Source organism: Megascapheus bottae, chromosome 8 (assembly GCF_031878675.1).
Source record: "Megascapheus bottae isolate mThoBot1 chromosome 8, mThoBot2.hap1, whole genome shotgun sequence".
Taxonomy (NCBI): Eukaryota; Metazoa; Chordata; class Mammalia; order Rodentia; family Geomyidae; genus Megascapheus; species Megascapheus bottae.
In genome coordinates, this window is record NC_143516.1 from 67069077 (window position 1) to 67089387 (window position 20311).

A 20311-nucleotide genomic window follows, 5' to 3' on the forward strand; every position below is an offset into this window, starting at 1 on the left:
AACTGGCAAAAAAAAAAAAAAAGTTGAAAGTAGTCTGTAAATGGTGCAAATGTTATCTAGGAAAATAAGATTTAATTTTAATATGAAATTCTAGGGTCTCAGCTCACTTGTGATAATTTTTTTTAGTTGCCTTAATAGAACATTTTCTTTTTTAAAAAAACTATTTTCTTAATTTGAAATCTTTTATTGTACATTTTAATTCTAAGATAGCACATATATATGTATACATTGCAAAAGATGAAGAAATAAAATACCAAGTTAACTTAAATTGCTTTCTTTCCTTACTGTTACTGTTTTAGAGTTAAGCAAAAGCCACCATCTTTCTATGGAGTATTAATTCTCTAATGAATAGTTCCATTCTTAGAAAATATCTGAGGGAAAAAAAGATATCCTTACTCTTTATCTGTATCTCCTTCACTTCCTTCTTCATGATCAAAGCTCCAATTATTTTTAAAACCTCCATCTTTCTTAGACTCTGATCTAGCCAAAGCTGAAATAAAAACAAACTGAGATAAGTATTCATTAATAGAACTAGTCAACAAATTTGAGCATTTCTAAGCTCTTTCAGGACTCTAGATTCTTTTAACTTGCCTTCTATTTCTTGTAAATATATTTCTTTAAAGAGACAACACATGAGAATCTGTCTTTTTTTACTATAAAAGCAACTATATATGGGTCTGTTATAGAAACTCAAAATTAGTTAAAATACGATAAAAACAGGGAGAGGGTAGGAAATCTGAGCATTATGACATGTAGAAAATTCAATTATTACTCCATTTTAACAGAAAAACAAACAAGGTTTGTTTGTTTGCTTTTCCCTGTGTAGATAATACAGCTGATACAAGAAAACCTAGATAGGAAAACCAAGGAAATTTCCCCTAAAGCCACAAGTGATCAGAAAGTAGGAACCTGGGGGCCTACTGGTAGAGTGCTTGCCTAGCATGCACTAAGCCCTGTGGGTTTGATTCCTCAGTATCACATACACAAAAGCCGCAAGTAGTGTTGTGGCTCAAATGGGAGAGCTCTAGCCTTGAGAAAGCCCAAGGACAGCATCCAAGCCCCAGGACTGTCAAAAAAAAAAAGAGAGAGAAAATTTGTTGTTTACAAGGTATGTCATGCATGCTTGTCTGTGTTGGCCTGAAACTACAATCCTCCTGTTTGTATCTCCTAAATAGCTAGATTTTTTTTTTTTATTGCCAGTCCTGGATCTTGAACTCAGGGCCTGGGCACTGTCCCTGAGCTTCTTCTTGTTCAAGGCTAGCATTCTGCCAGTTGAGACACAGTGCTACTTCTGGCTTTTTCTGTGTATGTCATACTGAGGAGTCCAACCCAGGGCTTCATGCGTGCTAGGCACCCACTCTACCACTGAGCCACATTCCCAGTCCTAGAATTTGCTTTTTTTTAATTGGCATATACTGACCTGGTGCTTGCTCTGCAAGCATTCTACCATGTAAGACACTAGGACAGGTGTCTTAAATATATTTAAAATAAATAAATATAAATGAATATAAATCATATTAAATAATGTTTATTGAAATGAACTTCAAGAAATGAAACAAAATTTTTTTCTCTGTTGTTTTGTGTGGGGTTTTTTTGGGGGGGGGGTCTTGTTCATCTGTTTTGGGGAGGGTAAAGGAGAGGGCACAGAAATGGAGGGACAAAGGGTGAATAAATGCAGCAGTGGTACTCCACTGAGCACTGTGACGAAAATGAACTATTTAACTTGTTGGTGGAGGATGGAGAAACTGGGAGAGTGAGTGGAAAGGACGACACTGTCTAAAAAGAAATGTACTCTTTATCTGACTTATCTAACTATAACCTTTTTGTACACTGCCTTTTAATAAAAACTGGCAAGTACTGAATATTGGATAAGAGATAGAAAAAAAATTGAACTTTTGGGGTTTAGAGGTAGAATGCTTGCCTAGCATGCATGAAACCCTGGGTTAGATTCCTCAGTACCACATAAACAGGAAAAGCCAAAAGTAATGCTGTGGCTTAAGTGGTAGAGCACTAGCCTGAAGAGAGGGGAAGAGGGAGGAAGAGGGTGGGAAGGAAAGAGAGAAATTAAAAATTAGTGGACTATTCAGGAGGCAGAGATCCGAGGGCAGTAGTTCAAAGATTCTCCTTCTGAGAGTCAGATGGCAGTAGCTCTCTGTAACAACTTTGTATTAATATATAAAAAGAATGTAGCTGAGTGCTGGTGGCCCAGTCCTGTAATCCTAGCTACTCAGGATGCTAAGACCTGAGGCTCTTGGTTCCAAGCCAGACTGGGCAGAAAAGTCCATGAGACTCTTATCTCTGACTAACCACAAAAAAGGTCAGACAACACCCTGGCCCTGAGTTCAAGCCCCACCCACAACCAGCATTTAAAAAAAAAAAAAACATCAATAAACCTGGCCTGGGGAGTACATCACAATAGGAATTTAAACAAAACCAACATCTGAGCCAGGTGCCAGTGGCTCATATCTATAATCATAGCCATTTAGGAGGTTGAGATCTGAATATCACAGTTTGAATACTGCAGGAGCAGGAAAAGCTCATCTCATCTCCAACAAACTACCCCCTTCCCCTGTCCCTGAAAAAGCCAGAAGTGGAGCTCAGACTGTGAGTGCAAGCCCTAGGGCTGCAACCAAAACCAAACCAAACCACCTGAATCCATTATCACAATTTTTCTACAAAGAAAAACTCAGCTTTGCTAGTTATTTTTTCAAAAATTTTAAGGAACAACACCAACCTTACCTAAACCTTTCCAGAAATTAAAAAAAGAAGTAACAGCCAGGCACCAGTGGCTCATGCCATATGGCTGAGACCTTAAGATAAGAAGCTAGTCTGGGCAGAAAAGTTAGATGACTCTTCTTTCCAATTATCCATCATAAAGATGGATTGGAGACATGACGTAGGAGGTAGTGCACAAATTACTAGCAGAAAAACTCAAGCAGGGGAGTAATGTCCTGATTTCAAGCCCTGGCACTGGAGTCAAAAAGAAAGAAAAAAAGTAAGGAACACTGGGCCGGGAGTTTGGCCTAGTGGTTAAAGTGCTTGCCTAGCATGCATGAAGACCCGGGTTGGATTCCTCGGTACCACATACATAGAAAAAAGCCAGAAGTGGTGCTGAGGCTCAAGTGGTAGAGCTCTAGCCTTGAGAAAATCCAAGGACAGTGCTCAGGCCCTGAGCTCAAGCTCAGAACTGGCAAAAAAAAAAAAAAAAAAAAAGTAAGGAACACTGTGTAGCCGCTATGAAGTCTGAAGGCATGATCCAAAATCTGACAATGGCAATTTTAAGTAGAGTTTATTCCAAAATGCAAAAGTTAATATTTAAAGAACATAAATTCAATTCATAACATTCACTCACAGGAAAACATATAATTCACAACAAATGTAATTGACAACATCCATTCAAAACAAAACCTTTGCAAACTAGAATTAAGACTGAAAAGCCATTGTCAGATTAAGAGATATGATAAATGGATCACATAGTTCTTGCACTTTTAATCCAGACAACTTTGTTCTTTTGCTATTTTTTGACTTTTTTTTTCTCTATGTATTGAGGAATCAAACCAAGGTCTTTATGCATGCTATGCAAGCAGTCTACCACTAGGCCAAACTCCCAGCCTCTTTTGCTATTAATAAGCATTTTAAGTCAGATGATGAAAGAAAAGTTCATATAATATATAACAGTATAATTCTGACTTTGATAAACTGTACTGTAGTAGTTTAAGAGAATAACAGACTCAAAAATGAAGTGGAGGAAAGACTAGGTGGTAGGATAATCTACTCTCAAGAGGTTCAAAAGATGTGTGTGTGTGAGAGGGGGTATTTGTGGGTGTAAAATCTGAAGGAGAAAGATGTGAGAGCCAGGAATTGGTAATCCTACCTACTCAGGAGGCTGAAATCTAAAGGTTGTGGTTTGATGCCAGCTGACAGACAAATCCAAGAGACTCTTATGTCCAATTAAGTAGCAAAAAGCCCGAAGCAGGTATGTGGCTCAAGTGGTAGAGCGCCAGCCTTTGTGTGCATGGGGGGTGTCGAATGGGGCTTGAATTCTGCCTGGGCACAGTCCCTGAGCTCTTCAGCTCAAGGCTACCCCCTACCCTTGAGCCAAGCCCTACTTCCCATTTTTTCTAGAGGTTAATTGGAGATAAGAGTTTCAGGTCCTTTGGTGCCAGGCTAGCTTTGAACCTTGATCCTAAGATCTCAGCCTCCTGAGTAGCTAGGATTACAGGGGTGAGCCACTGTGCTCAGCTTAGAGTGCCAGCTTCGTAAAAAAAAATGCTAAGCAAGAATATGAATGAGGCTCTCAGTCCCCTGTACTGGCAGAAAATTTAAATTTTTTTAAAAACAAAATTCTAATTTTGCCAAAGATTACTCTCCAGAATTCATAATACATCATAAGCACCTAAAATAAATATGGCCTAATATCAGATTGGTGTTTAATAAAATTTTTCTGAATGCTGAATGAACAAAGATACATTTAATATAGGTATAAAGATATTCAGCCTTAGTACAAAGCATGAAATTCAAACTGTCACCTGATTACTAAACAGCCTGACAAAAATAAAAACATCAAACATTACCAAAAGTGACAGAATGCAGAAAAAGGAAAATTTACCAACTGCTAATAAAACTATTTTGGTGTTCTATTTGTCACTATTTAAAGCGAAGCTGAAAAGTATACATGCCACAGGAGCTAGAAAAGTCTAGGTTATGTGTCAATAAACAATTCAGAAAATCGACCCCATTTTCATAAGGCTCATAAGCGTCTGACTTTTGCATTTTAACAATAGAAAAAACATCAATAGAACATTTCATAGCACATGAAAATTATATATTAAAATGTCAGTGCCCAAAAGTAGTCTTACTGAAACATATTCTTTTATAATCAGTCTTCTTGGTGAACTGGCATATATTCAACAACTGTGAAAAATAAGATAACCACCACTTTCTAGTCCTTCATTGAGAAACTTTGCCAACTTCTGCCATACATACACATGTGCACAAGGAAATGAACTTTAAAAGTATTCGCAGTAGTAATTTAGTAAAATGTTTGCAGTAGCAATATATTCAAGAGTAACTTGCATATATATTACAAACTACATATAACACATATATCATAAACAGAATATATATATATATATATATATGGGGGGGGCATGGCCTGGGTGCTGCCCCTGAGCTCTTTAGCTCAAGGCTATGCCCTACCCCTTGACCCAAGCCCCTCTTCCCATTTTCTAGACATTAATTGGAGATAAGAGTCTCAGGTCCTTTTGTGTGGGGGCTGGCTTTGAACCTTGATCCTCATATCTCAGGATCCTGAAAAGCTAGGATTACAGGAGTGAGCCACCATGCCTGGCCATAATATATATATATATATATATATATATATATATATATATATATATATATTTTAAATAGTATAGGACTGGGAATATGGCTTAGTGGTACAGTGCTTGCCTAGAATGCATGAAGCCCTGGGTTTGATTCCTCAGTACCACACAAACAGAAAAGGTCAGAAGTGGCACTGTGGGTCAAGTGGTAGAGTGCTAGCCCTGAGCAAAAGAAGCTCAGGGTAGTGCCCAGACACTGAGTTCAAGCCCCAGGACTGGAGGGGTTGGGGGGGGGGGAGAAGTATAGTCAGTTCTCAGTTCTCTCTGTTCTCAAATTTCACATGTACAATTTGAACCCACCACATACAGCAAATATGTGAAACAAAAAAGAATGTGTGCTCTGATCAAATACACTATTTTGTAACTGATACAACTATTTACGTAGCATATATACTGTACTATGTATTAGCAATCTACAGATAAATATATGGAAACATGCATAGGTTACAGGTAAATATTATACCGTTTTATATTAAGGGACTTCAACATTGAGGACTTTGGTATAGTAGTATCCTGGAACCCATCTTCTGGGATACCAAGGGATAAGTGTATATTTATATTAAAAATAAATAAATAAATAAATAAACAAGCCACATGTGATGGAACACACCTATAACTGCAGTGCTCAGGGAGCAGAGTATCTTAAGGTCAGCCTGAGTCACACAGCTAGCAAGACTATGTCTCAAAACAGGAAGAAAAGTAAACTATTATTTTATTAACATGATAAAATGCTCCAAACAATACTTTAAAAAGCTATCAAAAACATATGATTTAATTACCTAATTATGTGTATTCTATAAGTATATACTGTGTATAAATACATATGTATATATGTAAGTATGCTGTGTATATTCATAGTCCAGAGACACTTAAAGGGAATTAGTAACTATCAAACTAAACACCACCTCTTGTATAAAGTCAACATTCAAAAATTTGTGTGTCTGATTGAGGGGAAAAAATTTAAGAAAACAATTTCATTCACAATAGCCTCAAAAACAGTAATATACCTAGGTATTAGCCAAGGAAGTGAAAAACTTCTAAAGTGAACACTATAAAACCCTAAAGAAACATAATGAAGAAACACATCAGACCTCCCATGCTCATGAACTAGCAGAGTTATTGTCATGAAAATGGCCATGTTCCAAAAACAATTTACAGACTGAATGCAATACTCACAAAAATCCCAATGTCATTCTTCACAGAAATACAGAAATAATCAAAACATCCTTGTGGAAGCATGAAAGACACCAACAGGCAAAAGCAATCTCATGTAAAAACCAATACTGGAGGTAACATGACACTGGACTTCAAACTATATTACAGAATGACAGTAACAAAAACAGGTTGGTACTGGCACAAAAACAGACCCATGACCAAAGCAACACAATAAAAAATCCAGGAATAAAGCCCCACAGGCAGCCAAGTGTTAGTGGCTCACACCTGCAATCCTAGCTACTCTGGAGGCTGGATCTGAGGACTGTGTTTGAAGCCAGCCCAGGAAGAAAAGTTTGTGAGACTCATCCCCAATTAAACTCTCCCCCCCCCTCAGAAGTAAAGCTGTGCTGATAGAGCACTTGTCATGAGCAAAGAAGCTCAGGGACAGTGTCCAAGCACGGACTTCAAGCCCCAGGACCAACACAAGAACAGTAATTTTTAAAATTCCACACAGCTACAGCCATCTAATTTTTGACAAAGGAGTAAATAGATATACATATATGTACATAGATATACTGAAGAAAAGTCAACTTCTTCGATAAAACCGAAGACACTGATTATTCATTTGCACAAGACTGTAACTTGACACCTATCTTTCACCCAGTACAAAAATCAAATACAAATGGATGATAAAGTCAATAATACCTGAAACTAATACAGAACAACATAGAGAAACCCTCGAGATTATAGGTCTCGGTAACTGTTTTCTGTATAGGACTCCAAAAATACAGGAATCAGAACTAAAGAATTATTGCCCAGGGGCCAGGAGTTTGGCCTAGTGGTAGAGTGCTTGCCTCGCATGCACAAAGACCCAGGTTCCATTCCTTGGTACCACACACTTAGAAAAAGCCAGAAGTGGTGCTGAGGCTCAAGTGGTAGAGTTCTAGCCTTGAGAAAAATCCAAGGACAGTGCTCAGGCCCTGAGCTTAAGCCCAGGACTGGCAAAAAAAAAAAAAAAAAAAAAAGAATTATTGCCCAGACAACAAAATTTCTACACAGCAAAAGACACAATCACCAGAACTAAGAGATAACAGAATGTGAGAAAACCTGCAACAAATAAAGGATTAATATTCAGAATATACAAAGAGCTCACAAAACTACAAAACAAAAGAACAATCCAATTAACAGACAATCAAACTGACAGTTCTCAGAATACAAATGGCTGACCCATAAGAAAATTTTCAAAATCCTTAGGTATAATAGCAATATAATTCTAAAGCCAGGTACTGGTGGCTCATACATGTAATACTAGCTACTCAGGAGGTTGAGATCTGAGGATCACGGTTCATAGGCAACCCAGGCTCTAAAGACCTTGAGCCTCTATCTCCAATTAACCACTAGAAAACCAGAAGTGGCACTGTGGCTCAAGGAGTAGGGCAGAAGCCTTGAGCTGAAAAGCTCAGGGGCAGCACCCAGTCCTAGAGTTCAAGCCCCAGGACTGACAAGAAAGAAAGAAAGAAAGAAAGAAAGAAAGAAAGAAAGAAAGAAAGAAAGAAAGAAAGAAAGAAAGAAGTGATTCTACTACATCTAGAGCACTAGCCTTGTGTACAAAAAAGCTCCTGCATAGCACCTAAGCCCTGAGTCCAAGCTCCAGGACCAGCACAAAACAAACAAAAAAACAGCATAGACAATCTCAATAAAAGCTACTGATCAATAGAGAGGGTATTCTGATCAAAATTTATTTGAGAGTACTATGATAAATCCTTTGATACAATACACGCTTTCAAAATGGTCTCTTTGTGTGTAGGGAGACCCTTAGGAGGAAAAAAGGATGAAAGAAAATGAAAAATATGAAAGAAAATGAAAAATTGCTGGGCACGGTGGCTCACACTGATAATCCTAGCTACTCAGAAGGCTGAGATCGGAAGATCAAGGTTCAAAGCCAGCCTGGCACAAAAGGGCCTGAGATTCTTATCTCCAATTAACCTCTAGAAAACAGGAAGTGGGGGTTGGCTCAAAGGTAGTGTGGTAGCCTTGAGCTGAAGAGTTCAAAGACAGTGCCCAGCCCCAGAGGTAAGGTGGTAGCCTTGAGCTAAAGAGCTCAGGGATAATGCCCAGGCTGAGTACAAGCCCATGACACACCAAAAAAAAAAACAAAAAACACAAAAAAAAGAAGATGGAAAGTTTATTGCTAACCCATCTATTATTACAAGAAATACTAAAGGGGCTCAGTGGGCAATTTGACAATATGTTTGTTCACATTGCTTCTTTTTTACTTGAGTTAAAACAAAGTACACAAAACATTGCAGGACCAACAACAAATAGTTATATATTCAAAATTAGATAGAGAGTAGATGTTTGACATAATCTAGTACCTCACCATGTTAAAAATACTCAGCCAAGTAGAAATAGAAGGGGACTTCAAGAACTGTTAAGGCCATTAAAAAAAAAATCACAGATCACATCACATGAAGTAATTTATTTCAGTGCATGAGACTAGAAGAATGAGACATGTTGAAATTATCTTAAGGGAGGGGAAAGGATCAGAAGAAATGCTAGAGAAGGGGAGTTCAGTCACCGTACACTGTTTATGTAATGTTCACAACAGCCCCTCAGACAACTAATGTATTTTAATTAGTTAATTAATATAAATAACTGAAGAAAAGGAAGTAAAAAGGAATGGATTCACCACAACATCAATTGCCTTGGTAATTTTTCCCCCCTCAGGAAGCTGAGATTTGATAACTGTATTTCATAATAATGATGATAATCTATCACTACTCTGTAGTCATTAAGTGAAACTAAACACTAATCCCACGATGCTAGTACAGTCCATCACAAGCACAGAAAGTTACTAAACGATGAATGAGAAACACAGAGAAGATAAAGGAGAAAAACACCAGTGGTTATAACCTTAGCTACTTGGGAGACTAAGAACAGGAGGATCTAGGTCCCAGGCCAGCCTGAACCCCTTCTGAACCCAAGCAGAGCACAGTGGTGCAAGTCCACCAACCCAGTGGCAGGGGAGGATGCGGCAGGGAGGATCCAGTCCAATTTAGGTGGAAAGTCTATGAAACTGTCTCAATGAAAGCAGCAGCATGTGGTAGCTTCCCTGCTATCTAGCTATAATAGAAAGTCTAACCTAAATTAGGCATCTTGGGGGGCGCCCTCCCCCTGCAGGAATGTGGCCCAGTGGTAGAGTGCTTGCCTAACATGCATGAAGCCCTGGGTCAATTCCTTGGTACCACACACAGAAAAAGTGGTGCTGTGGCTCAAGTGTTAGGGCATTAGCCTTGAGAAAACTCAAGGGTAGTGCCCAGGTCCTGAGTTCAAGCCCCAGGACTTACAAAAAAAAAAAAAAAAAAAGGCACATGGGGTCCACATGAATGCCCAGGAAGTGGTCAGTCTACCTCAAACACAACCAGCACAAAGAAGGGGAAGAAGTGCTTGTCTAACAAGCATAAGACCCTGAATTTAAGCCCCAAAACTGGGGGGTGGGAGGATGCAGAATGGATTAATTCAAACTGCAGGTAGACTAGCAAGAGACAGTGAGAGACAGTGTGAAGATCTCATACTGCTATTCAGTATGCAACAGGTACATTTGGAAGGGTGTGTTCCATAGAAGATGATCCCTAAGCTGTGGCTCTATGAGAGGTATAGAACTTTAGCAGGTGGAACCCCACTGGAAGAAAACTGGGACATGCCCTTAAAGGGGTACGAGCTGCCTTGTGACATCCCAACAGCAGTGTTGTTTTCTGGCCAGTCCTGGGAGTTGAGCTCAGGACCTGGGCACTGTTCCTGAGCTGCTTTTGCTCAAAGCTAGAGCTCTACCACTTGAGCCCCTTCTGGCTCTTGCTGTGTATAGTTCTGAGGAGTTAAACCCAGGGCTTCATGCATGCTAGGCAAGCACTCTACCACTAGGCCACACTCCCAGGCCCAGCACAATGTTTTTAAGTAATACAGCTACCGTAGAATTTTGGTCCTACTCCTGGCTCATGTAAATACATGAAATCAAGAATGGCTTCCATTGAAATGAGAATAAGAAAAAAACGACTACAGGAATAAACAGGAAATGATGCAAGTATATAATTTCTCAAAGTAGGGCAACCAGAAGAAGAGAACTTTGATATATATTCCAAGCAGTCCAAAACTCTGCAGGTCAAACTCTGCAGGATGCTGATCCTGTGCTTTAGATAAGAGCAAGAAATAGCCAATGAGAGTGTACTCCTGTAATCCCCAAGGCAGAGGCAAGAGTACTTCAAATGAAGGCCAGCAGGGAAAGGTTGGTGATACTCAAGGGCAAAAACAAAATAAAAATGAAAGGGCTAAAGGTTTGGCTAGGTGGTAGAGTGCTTGCCCAGCAAATGCCAGGCCCTGGGTTCAATCTATAATACCATAAGTATATGCTGTTTCCAGTGACTGGCAAACTGAGCTTTTGACTGTTCACATTTATTATAAAGAAAGAACACTTTTCATTGAGCAAAAACTTTTTTGTTGTTTTTTAGAGGACAATAATGCTGTAGCTCGGTATCAGTTTTTCAACCTAATGGATAAGGCATCTATAAAGAGAAATAGATCTGGAATGAAAAGGGAAACAAACGAAAGTACTAATACCTTGGTAGAAGCTGAAAAGTTATGGGGGGAGGGGGGAGGTAGATAAAGGAATTCAAATGGAATAAAACAAAAAGCTAGACAGAAACAACTACAAAGAAAAAACAAATGTGAGAATAAGTAGATTTGTTAGTGCTCCCAAAAAGTTAAAAAAAAAAGGGGGGGGAGTTATTAACAGGAAAAATGAGAACAGGCAGGCTACCATCATCCTTACCCTCTATTCCAGTCACTAACTGGTTTTAGCCAATGACCTTCTTTGAAGCAAATTTGATGTCACTTTGTACCACTATCCTTACAGGCATCACACTCTGTCCTGCTCTACTTCCTAAATGTGCCATGCTCTTTTATTTTCTCCCCTCGGTCTGGAAAGCCCTGCCTCACCTCCCCTTTGCTTCACCCTTCAAACCACCCTGGTTAGATCAAATTCTCTATTGTACCTTTACCCCATCATTATTGGATTATATTGATTTTCTTCAGCACATGGGAAATTCTGTGGAGAAACCATGGGTTTATTTCCACTCACCACTGTATATCACTTAGTGCCTACAACATAGCAGACAGATACACTAGGGTAATGAACTAAGGGAAGTCTACTAGAACCAAATGAAATGGAAATAAGTTATGTGAACAGATATGAAAGTAATAAGCCAAAAATGAGGAAGACGAAAAAAGGAAAACACAATGGAACCCTATCACCTTTGAACCTTTCACTATCACCTCCTTGGAAGAGTCTCACAGTTGAAGCATTTACCCAGTGTCACATCCTCCAGGGTGTCTTTCCTGATTACACACTGTAAAACAGCTTCTCCATCTTTCTTGGGTATGTTTCTTCCATAGCACTGGTATAATCTGCTTTGCTTTATTTCTTAAATAGGTTCTAGGTATAAGAAATGACAGTAAAGACACAGACTCATTGTTTTCACAGAGCCTACAGGGCTGAAAAGGAACAAATGTTGTCATTTGGTAAGTGCTGATACAAACCATAAAAGTCAGTATTTTATGTGTAAATGTCATGTGTACACATGAACCCTTGTGGTGCCAGGACATCTTAGCAGACACGAACAGAGCAAAAGAAACTATAGGCAAATTGGAGATACAACTCCAAATAGATTACCTGAGTGTCTTCCACTAACATACAAGCTATTTGAAGACAGAGACTTTGCTATTTTATGCACTGTTGTATTTGCCTTGGCATAGTGCAGAGTGGGCTGTTATGTATGATGAATAAATGAAAACCTACTTCAGATAGTCAAAGAACTGTGCTGTAGGGCATCAACTGAAGTAAATATGTAGATGTTTTAATAATAAAATTTAAAAATCTATGGATAAACATTCTGAAAACACTAACATGAAATGACAAAAAAGTATGGCAAGTTACAAGGAATATTTAATTACTAAAACTATCAAAGAGCCAGGCTCCGATGGCTCATGAGCCTCAGGAGGCTGAAATCCAGGCTCTGAGGTTGGAAACCAGCCCAGGCAGCAAGTCTCCAAGACGGTTCGTTAGCTCCAACCAACCAGAAAAATAGGTGTGTGGCTCAAGTGGTAGAGGGACAACCTTGAGCATAACGGTCAAGAAAGGGCATCAGCCCGTGTGTTCAAGTACTGGCACAATCAATCAATAATAAAATTGTAAGAAACCAAAACAACAATGGAAAAATAGTATTATATGAAGTAGTAATAGCTATGATTCATTATTTAGGAAGATCCAAAACAATCCATGAGAACTGGTTATGGGGAATCAAGACCCTTTTCTTTTGCCAAATTTCTAAAAAAATTACCATTTCCTTAATGAAAATGCTAAATGAGGTATGGAATAAGATATGGCGAAAATGAATCCATAAACAGATCAGCTGTTATCTGTTGGCATCGTGTTCTTTTTCCCTATGTCGACCATCATAACTTAAATGGAATCAAAAGCCTAGAGAAGCTCAAAAGGTACTACAGCACAAAAGTATTATCATGTCTACACCGAGAGCATCTTTTGAGTTTGGAATATCAAAAACACCAAGTATTCATTACCTGTAACATCAGCCGCTTGACAAATTATCTATTAATTCTGTTCCAAGGAATTTGAAATGAACTCAGAAATTCCTAGCTTTCTCATCTTAGTAAGAATCTCACATAGAAAGCTCTCATCACTAAGACATAGCAAGAATTAAGAGAATTAGTAGAGTGCTGGTGGCTCCCTCCTCAGCAGACTGAGATCCGAAGCTGGAGGTTCAAAGCCAGAAGCCAGCCAGAAGCCAGCCAAGGTAGGAAACTCCGTGAGACTCGGATTAACTCTCTGATGAGCTAGCAAAATACCAGAGGTGGAGCTCTGGCTCAAGTAGTAGGGTGCTAGCTTTGAGCCAAGTTCAGGGCCTGCACCAGGGCTGAGTTCAAACCCCAGGACTGAAACGCAGAGTGCACACAATTCCCTCACACCTCTCTTCATAACTGAAATGCCGTTATCAAAGCAGTGGACAAGGCACACCCGATCGATCCCTCAACGTCCTCCTACAGAACCTGCTACCACTGGGGTCTAAGCTAACAGGATTTCCCATTCCATTAGACTTTAATTCAGGAATATTCCTAGTCATTGGTAAGGTATCACTGGAGAGGCAGATGCGCTTAAGAGTGCATCTGGGAGGGAAGGGGATGTTAGAATTTATTTTTAACACACGCTTAAGACTCACTTTCCTGAACATATTTATAAGCTCAACGACTGTTGAACAATCACTGAACCATGTATAGTGAAATAAACAGAAATAGCTAAGTCCTCGGGAAATTTAGCTACAGGAGTGGCTGGAGGGGGAGTGTTTACGAATAAACCGATCCCAAGCAAAACGTTTTTTTTTTTTTTCTCCTCTCGCCTTCTAAAGACCGGCCGAATCCACCGACCGCAAACATTCTTGCCATACCTGAATAAAAAATGGTAAAATGGCAAGAAGGAAGAAACTTTGTCCATTACCTACACTGCCTGTCCAAGCCCCCCAACCCCGCTGACCCCGTGACCCCCGCACTGTTTCACAATTATCATTATTGTCACGGTCATGATGCTTTGGCTCCGGCAAAACGTATCTGGCCAGGCCTCAGGCAGGGCCAGGCCTCGTGGGGACGGCGGGTGGCAGGTGCCAGCCCCGGGGACTCCAGCTAGGTAGGTCTCCCCGTTTGCAAACCCACCTCGGCGACCCCAAACTTTCCATCGATGCCCGGATGTAGTCGGCTCTCATCCTCGGCCCACCATCGAGAAATCAAAATGAAAAAAAATGTCCCCGACCCCCGCGCGCCGCCTCCCGGGCCGCCCCCCTGGCCGGGCCGAGCCGGGCCGGGCCGGGCCGCAGCGAGGCCCGCGCAGCCCCCTCCCCGCCATCGCCCGCCCGCGAGCCCCGCTCGGCCCGAGCCCACCCAGCGCCGGAGGCCGCGGCCCGGCACCGCGGCCCCGCTCCCGGAAGGGCAGAAAACGCGACGTTACCTTCCAGAAAAGTCATCTCCTCCGCGCTGCAGCCGCCGCCGCCGCCGCCGCCGCCGCCTCCGCTCTTGCCGGCCGCCATCTTCCTCCTCCCACGCCGCCTCCTCCTTAGTCCATGGCCCAGACCGCCACCGTGCTCGCGGGGATGAGGGGCCGCGCCCGGGGAAGGTAGCCGCCGCAGGGTTGCAGGCCTCGGGCTCCGCGTCAGGCGAGCGGCGGCCCCGCGTCCGGAGCGGCCTTCACAAAAGCAGGCCCCTGACGCGCGGGCCCCGCGACGGGGAGGCGGGCGGCGCGGCGGCGGAGGCGGGCGGCGGCGCCGCGGCCCCGCGGCCCGGGGCCTCCTCCTCGGGCTCCTCCGGCGCGGCGCGGGCGGCGGCGGCGCTTCCCGGGTCCGGCGGCGCTCGGCCCGCGAATCCCCATCCACCGCCCGCCCGGGCCGCGCGAGAAGCTGCCTCCGGCCGCGGGTCCTCGGTGGGGGGGTGGGGCGGGGAGAGGGCGGGCGGGCGCTCACACGGACACACGCACGCCCGACACACGCACGCCGCCCTGCGTCCCCGACCCGAAAATGGCCGCACCCGCCGCGTCGGGCCGGCAAGGTCTTCTCCCACCCGTCCGGCGTCCCCGCCTGGGCCCCCTCGGCTCTGCGGCAGTGGCCGCCGCCGCCTCTAAGGCCGTGCGCACACCCCGCCCCGGCGTGAGTGCATCAGCGCCGGCCGTGCGGACGCCGCTCCGTCGCGTCGGCCGCCGCCGCCGCCGCCGCCGCCGCTCCCCGCCCCCACCCGGGCCCTGCCGCCGGCTCGGGCTCCCGGGCCTCGGCAGCGTCCGCGAGGCTGCGGGTGGGGGTGAGCCGCGGGGCCGGGCCGGGCCGGGCCGGGCCGGGGAGGTATTTGGCATGGGTCTGCAAAGCTCATTGCTGGAGGAAGGCCTGGGGATTTAAACCACCGCGGGAAAAGACGGTTTACAAAGCTACCCGAGCACGAGACGGCGGAGCCCCTCCGCGGTGGGGACATGGCCATTTCCGAGGGGAAGTCCCGACATCCCGGCAGAGAAGATCCCAGCACCACGCCCTCCTCGTTTTAGGTGCAAAAGAAAAGAGAGGGGAGAGACAGAAAGACTGCGGCCAGTCACGTCTGCATCATCCTTTCCAGACACTGCACCGAGGGCTTTCCGTCATCCCTTTTTTTTTTTTTAAAGTACATTTTTATTAACGGAAATGTCAACTTAAAAAAAAATTCTCCCACAACAAATTCAGCTCCTGTGATCAACTGCTTCAATATTTGTCTTAAAAAAAAAAAACTTCACTATATCGATAGGCAACAGCAGTCAGAATATTTTTTAATGTTTAAGTACATTCGTTGATGAATAAATTGTCCCATTACTCAGGAAGTCGTTTTTTGGCGTAAAGTAACGCATATCTTTTTCACAGAGACTTTCCTGATTAAGAAGAATGTAATAAATGTAATTTGCTCTAATTTAATTTGATTGAGGAAATTTCATGCACTTGCTGTGATAAGTAGAGAGGTGTTACAGAGACAGATGCGGCATCTCTCCACACTGCAGATCTATAAAGAAATGAATCACGTAATTGAACCACTTGGTGTAACCAAATGATTTAACTATTTGGATTAAACCAAATAGAAGGGACCAGAAGTCAAGAAATGAGTTGGATGCCCCCTGAAAGTGGCAATGGCAGGAAACTAGCTCTCCCTCTAGAGCCTACAGGGTAAAAAACACCTTGCACAGGGAGACACACAAAATGTCAAGCTCACTTTATGAAAATGTAAGGCAATGAATGTATGGTAAGTTGACAAAGTAAGGGTATGGTAATACTCCAACAACCATGATACCAAAAAAATGCTCATGAAATTAAAAATCAAGTGTATGTTTTGAACCAAACAATTTGTCAAAACCCAAGTTTGGATTGTTTGGTGAGTGTTGGTACTGGAGCTTAAACTCTGGGCCTTGGCACTTTAGCTGTTTCTAGCAAGGCTGGCAGGCACTCTACCACTTGAGCCACACCTCCATTTCTGCCTTTTTTTTTTTTTTGCTGGTTAATTGTTGGTAAAGGGGTCTCTCAGATTTGTCTGCCCAACCTGAGTTCAAATTGTGATACTTAGACCAGAGTCTCCTAGACAGCTAGAATTATAGGCATAAATCACCAGTGCCTGGCTCACTTTTAAATTCAGTGAACATCTGTGGGAATTTGGTGACTGCAACTCTAAAGCAATCACCTAAAGGATTTGTTAAAACAGATCACTTTGTCCCACTTTCAGAGTCTCTGATTCAGTGAGACTGAAGGGAAACCAGAAAAAGGATTTCTGAAAGTTCACAAGTGATGCACATGCAGCTAAAGTTCATGGGCGTATTTCAAAATCATTACATTCAAGCATCGCTAAGGTTTTTCAATTTAATTGTTCCTTTTTTTTTTTTTTTTTGCCAGTCCTGTGGCTTGAGCTCAGGGTCTGAGCACTGTCCTTGGGCTTTCTCAAGGCTAGCACTCTACCACTGGAGCCACAGCACCACTTCTGGCTTTTTCTATGTATGTGGTGTGCTGAGGAATCGAACCCCAGTCTTCACGCTTGCTTAGGCAAGCACTCTTACTGCTAGGCCAAACTCCCAGCCCCTCAATTTAATTGTTCTAAGCCTGCAATTGTAAGTGAAATGATCAGTGTCCACTTTCAAGTATATGTTAAATACATTTTCTTTAATCACTGGTATTCCATAGGAGTATAATCAATTAAGAGCTGATAGAATCATGTGTCTATATAGGTTTTTTTCCTATGTAAGTTTTAAGGCTGAAAAAAAAATTAAAATTGGACTATGTCCTTGAAATGGTGTGCTTAGTAATTACAAAAGTACAAACGTAACTTCTTTTGTTGCGCTTTTTTTTTTTTTTTTTTTTTTGTGGAAGGAGCAGGCAGAGGCTGCCCTTCCAAACTCCAACAGCCCACAACTGTGATCATCGTAATCTCCTGGCACTCTCCGGACCCATTAACTCCTACTCCTTTCTCCTTCCTTCCTTCCTTCCTTCCCTCCTTCCTTCCTTTTTTTTTTTTTTTACTATGACTTGAACTCAGGGCCTGAGTGCTTTCTCTTAGCTTTTTTGCTTATGACTGGTACTTTACCACTTGAACCACACTTTCACTTCTGGCTTTTTGTGGGTTCCCTGGAGAGTCTCATGGACTTTCCTTCACAGGCTGTAGTCCTTAGACCCACCTTCCTGAGATTACAGCCATGAGCCACTGGCACCCAGCTCTCACTCTTCAACTTCACTTATATTTACTTTTCTCCCTTCCTGGTTCAGGCACAAAGGCACATTACTTCATTGGAAATTTAAAAGGGAAAAAATAAGGATGTATATAAAACTATTAGGAGGTCCAAGTGATAGAGTGCCTGGCTAGCACAAAAATGCTGAGTTCAAACTCCAGGGCCACCACAAAATTAAGACTATGTGAAACAAAGTAACCCATATTGTATGTGGATAGAGATTTATAGTCAGTAATTAAATAGTAACCTTGTTTTAATACATCTTTTTGAAAGCACAATCATCACTTTTTTCTTCATACTACTGTGTACAGAATTTTTTTTAATGCCAGTCTTGGGTCTTGAACTCAGGGCTTGGACATTATCCCTGAGCCTTTTTGTGCTCAAGGCTAGTGCTTTACGACTTGAGCCACAGCACCACTTCTGGCTTTTTCTGAATGGTTTATTAGAGATAAGAGTCTGGTTAACTGGAGATAAACATTTCAAGCCCATTTCTGCTTGGACTAGCTTTGAATCTCATCCTCAGACTCAGCTTCCGGAATAGCTAGGATTACAGGTGTGAGCCACCAGCGCCCAGCTGGGAAGCATTTTAAACCTGTCTAAAATAGAAAAAATGCTAGCTGCAATGTGAGAGATTTACAGCATTAGAAAGAGCATAGAATCCTGGTGCTAGTAGCTCATACCTGTAATCCTAGCTACTTAGGAGGCTGAGATCTAAGGATCATAGTTCAAACCCAGTCTACGCAGACAAAACTAGTTAATTAGCAAAGCCAGAAGTGGAACTGTGGTTCAACTCATCCTCTCCAAGACTGTGTGATTTATTAGGTCTGAGAGGAACCCACTAATTTATATTTCAAATAAGCTCATAATAGTGAAGCTGAATACTTGTGCTTGTAATCTACTTCAAGGATTGTGGTTCAACACCAGTCGAGGCAGAAAAGTCTGAGAGACTATACCTCTAACCAGCAAAAAACTGGGCTGAGATATTGCTCAAGTGGTAGAGCACTAACTATGAGTAAGAAAGCTCAGTGAGAGCTCCAGGTACTAACTTCAAGTCTTAGTATACTGGTACCCCAAAATATAATAAAAGAAAAGAAAGGATACTGGTCAAGGTAGTATAAGTGTGTCATTTATGTAAAAGCAGTGTTCTCAGATATACTAAGTATATCTAGTATATCTCTAGTATATGCTAAGTATAGTATCCAGATCTCCCAGATAACACTTATCAAACAATCACCATTATTCTTATGAGTGGAATCTGAGACTCCAGGGCTAACTGACTTTGCCAAGGTGACTTGGCCAGAAAAGCTGTCAACATGGGCCTGGAAACTAAGTGAATTTAGACTCCAAAGTCCAGATTTTCTCATTACTGTGTATGAGGACTAAAATAGAATGGATGAGCCTACTAGGAAATTTGAAAGTAAGAAACAGTGCTTATGAATGGAACTTTTCTACATTATCAGGACTGTATTTGTCCTATTTGTCAACACCACATGATGCCTAGCCTTGTGGCTATTCATTCTTCATTTATTATCTCCAATTAATAATAGTAGAGGGAATGTGGTAGTGGCTTGTAATGCCATTTTCTGAAAGTACTCTTCTCTACTGCCGACTCCAGATTGAAAATGAATGAGTTAAAATTCATGGCTTGCTAAGCTGGCACTTTACAAATTGAGCCATTTCCCTGCCCTTTTATGCTTTAATTATTTTAAAAATAGAGTTAGGTTTATGTCCAGTCTGGCATGGAAAGCAATTCTCCTCTTGCATTTCCTGCACACATTGAGTGACAGATGTATACCGCCACACCCAAATACATACATAACATATATGTGTATGCATATGTATGTATACAGATATAATATACTCAGACATATAATACATATAGACATATAACACATGCATGCATATACACACATATATGCATAGTGTGTGTGTGTGTGTGTAGGTTGCAATGGAATCTCTGGAACATTTTGCCCAGGCTAGGCAAATCCACAGGAATGAACTACCCTAGCCAGTAGGACTTTCTCTCTCTCTCTCTCTCTCTCTCTCTCTCTCTCTCTCTCTCTCTCTCTCTCTCTCGCTCTCTCTCGCTCTCTCTCGCTCTCTCTCGCTCTCGCTCTCTCGCTCTCTCTCTCTCTCTCTGTTCTTCTCTCTCTCTCTCTCTGTCTTTCCTTCTCTCCCTCTCCCCCTCTCTATTTCTCTGTCTCTCTCCATTCCCCCCACCACCACATCCTGGGGCATGAACTCAGGGCCTGAGCACTGCCTGTGAGCTTTTGTGTCAATGCTAGTGCTTTACCACTGAGCCATAGCTCCACTTTTGGAACGTTTGGTGCTTAAATGGAGATGAGTCTCACAGGCTTTCCTGCACGAGCTGGCTGTGAACTGCAATCCTCACATCTCATACTACTCAGTAGCTATGATTACAAGCATTAGCCAGTCCTGG

At 42.1% G+C, this 20311-nt stretch overlaps 1 protein-coding gene across 1 annotated transcript in view; it reads right to left on the reverse strand.

Moving 5' to 3' along the window:
• The window catches only part of Senp6 (SUMO specific peptidase 6), a 92539-nt gene extending 77711 nt beyond the window's left edge, over positions 1-14828 (reverse strand). The window contains exons 1-2 of the mRNA XM_090338540.1: positions 14608-14828; positions 397-490 (exon numbers count right to left, since the gene is read on the reverse strand). Coding sequence (XP_090194666.1) covers positions 397-490; positions 14608-14686 — 173 coding nt within the window. The 5' untranslated portion in view covers positions 14687-14828. The remainder of the gene's footprint in view (positions 1-396; positions 491-14607) is intronic.
• Between the last annotated feature and the right edge of the window lie 5483 nt (positions 14829-20311).